The sequence below is a fragment of the Lottia gigantea genome (assembly GCF_000327385.1).
Source record: "Lottia gigantea unplaced genomic scaffold LOTGIsca_769, whole genome shotgun sequence".
Taxonomy (NCBI): domain Eukaryota; kingdom Metazoa; phylum Mollusca; class Gastropoda; family Lottiidae; genus Lottia; species Lottia gigantea.
The window spans coordinates 12,454-14,717 of NW_008710564.1; the positions used below are offsets into that span (position 1 = coordinate 12,454).

Here is a 2,264-nt window from a genome sequence, read left to right on the forward strand (position 1 = left end):
TCTGAAACAAGAGGTTGTCTAGATATGCCCACTTTCCTGATACATATTGTATATTAAGGGCGGTCACTAATCTATGTCAAATCATTCCAAAAATCTAATTTGTACAAGATGTTGTTGATTTACTCAAACACAAAATTTCATAAATTATGGGCATAAACTGTTAAAAAATTGTGATGCATTTTTACTAGGTCAAGGGCAATAACTCAAATTCCATTCATCGAAAAATTGTAAAATTTGAACCTGACCAAGATCTCATCATGATAAATGATCACATCAAATTTCATTGAAATCAGATTAAAACTGTTGTCTCTATTGCGTTCACAAGCCAATTGTGGATGGACAGACCCATGGACGGACAGGGGCGACGACAATATACGAACACATTATAATGTGGACGTACAAAAACTAGTAGCCTCCATCATGTTGATGATCCAATAGTGTCCACTTGAGTATGTCCACTTTTCATCTATTAACCATAAGCTCTACCTTACTTATTCCTTTATTTAGATCATTTGAACACATAATCATATCCTACCTTCTTCAGAACTACTGTCAAATAAATCAGCCTTTATTCTACGTCTTTTAGTTTGATTCTTTCTATTATCTTCTGCATCACTACTAGCTTTCTTTTTACCATTTCTACTGAGATGAAATGCAATCAATAAATGACACATTATATAGTATTCAAATCTCAAATTGACACATTTTGAGAGTTTTTATTAATAAAAAATTAATAAGTATATTCATACAGGTTATAGACTGTATTTTATTTCCTATACAGATTCCTGAACTTGAGTTTTAAATACTAAGATACCAAAGTGAAATTACCGTGTATACAGTCAAGTAACCTAATTTCGTGGTAACCTATTTTTCGTGGATTTCTGGAAATGTTTAATAATTTACATGAGCGACCTTGTGCGACCTCCGCATTAGCTTGTTTTGATAAACATGGGTTTTCTCTACAATATCAGTAGTTTCAAGGTAAAATGTACTAATGTATACTCTGACAAATACAAAATGGCGGATTTCACTTATTACCAAACGTCACCATTTTTCACCGGCCGAATTTCCTTATAATCCCAAGCGGTAATCGGAATTCCAAGTGTCGTCTGCTAGAATGTAGTCCAACGAATGAAGTCACGTGATCAACTAGCAGATTCCATGTCAGCAGGAAATTCTATGGAACAAGTGGACCATAATCTTATGTTGTTTCAGTGACTTTTAGCTATAAATCACGCTACGTACCTTATTTTTTCAGTCACTATTTTTTTTTAAATCGTGGTTCTTTGTAGGAATTGTCACTAGTTATAATGAATTGATATTAAAGATAAATACTAAGAGAAGTTAATTAAATCACCTGGTATCCATACGTGTTTTTCTAGACTTATTTATAGATCAAACATTGTACACGAAAATAGGTGACGCATTCTGCCGCCGTTGCAGAGTTGGTTGCTTATGAAATATGGGTCAAAGGGAAGGATTCATAAAGAAAATCGAAATAAACCAATTTTAATTATTTTGTAGAATATCTGAGGAAACATCTAAGACATAAAAATAAAAATTCGTTTTTTTAACTTCGACAAAGTCGGTGTTGAATCCTTATATCCACGAAAATAGGTTACACCACTGTATAGAAATTTATGCACTGAAAATATGCGAACAAAAAGCTTCAAATAAGCCGAGTATTTATGCTTTTTGGAATTTTCTTCATTGATATGATGGGGTAAGAAACTTCTTTCAGTAAGACAAAAGAAAATAAGTAGTACCTTTTATTTGTGTCTTTCTGAATTTGGGTCTGATTTTTTATTGGAGATTTCTTGTCTTCTTTAGGTTTTTCATCTAAAAATGAATCATCGCCTTTCTTTTCTAAAATTATTAAAACATCAATCAGTAATTGATAACTTTTCCTTCAATTTAGTAGCATTTAGTAACACTTTACATCCCTAACAAATGTATGCACACTTAAGAAAATGAGTATATTTTATGAATGTCTGACAAAGGCCCACAGGACAAAAGTCATTTGAACAAAATCCCGCCAAACAAAGGTTTTACATTCTGTACAGAGTATAGATGGTCTATCACTCGAAATTCTCAATTCTAAGAACTTACCTCCAGGTTTAAAGAAAGCCTTCATTCCATCTTTTTTATTGTTTGTTTTCTCCTAGAATACAAAGATAGCTTGCCAGACAAGGTAATATACGCCCACTAGCAGCTTTTATTTTAATAAAAATATTTGGCAGTACAGTAACAATCACCAGTATGAA

The 2,264-nt window shown here is 32.4% G+C and overlaps 1 protein-coding gene across 1 annotated transcript in view; it reads right to left on the reverse strand.

Annotated features, from left to right (window-relative positions):
- The window catches only part of LOTGIDRAFT_176113 (hypothetical protein), a gene marked incomplete at both ends in the record, with an annotated part of 4,197 nt that extends 2,036 nt beyond the window's left edge, over window positions 1–2,161 (reverse strand). Inside the window, 2 exons of the mRNA XM_009066461.1 lie at window positions 1,767–1,866; window positions 2,110–2,161. Of these exons, the coding sequence (XP_009064709.1) occupies window positions 1,767–1,866; window positions 2,110–2,161 (152 nt within the window). The remainder of the gene's footprint in view (window positions 1–1,766; window positions 1,867–2,109) is intronic.
- Window positions 2,162–2,264: the final 103 nt, after the last annotated feature.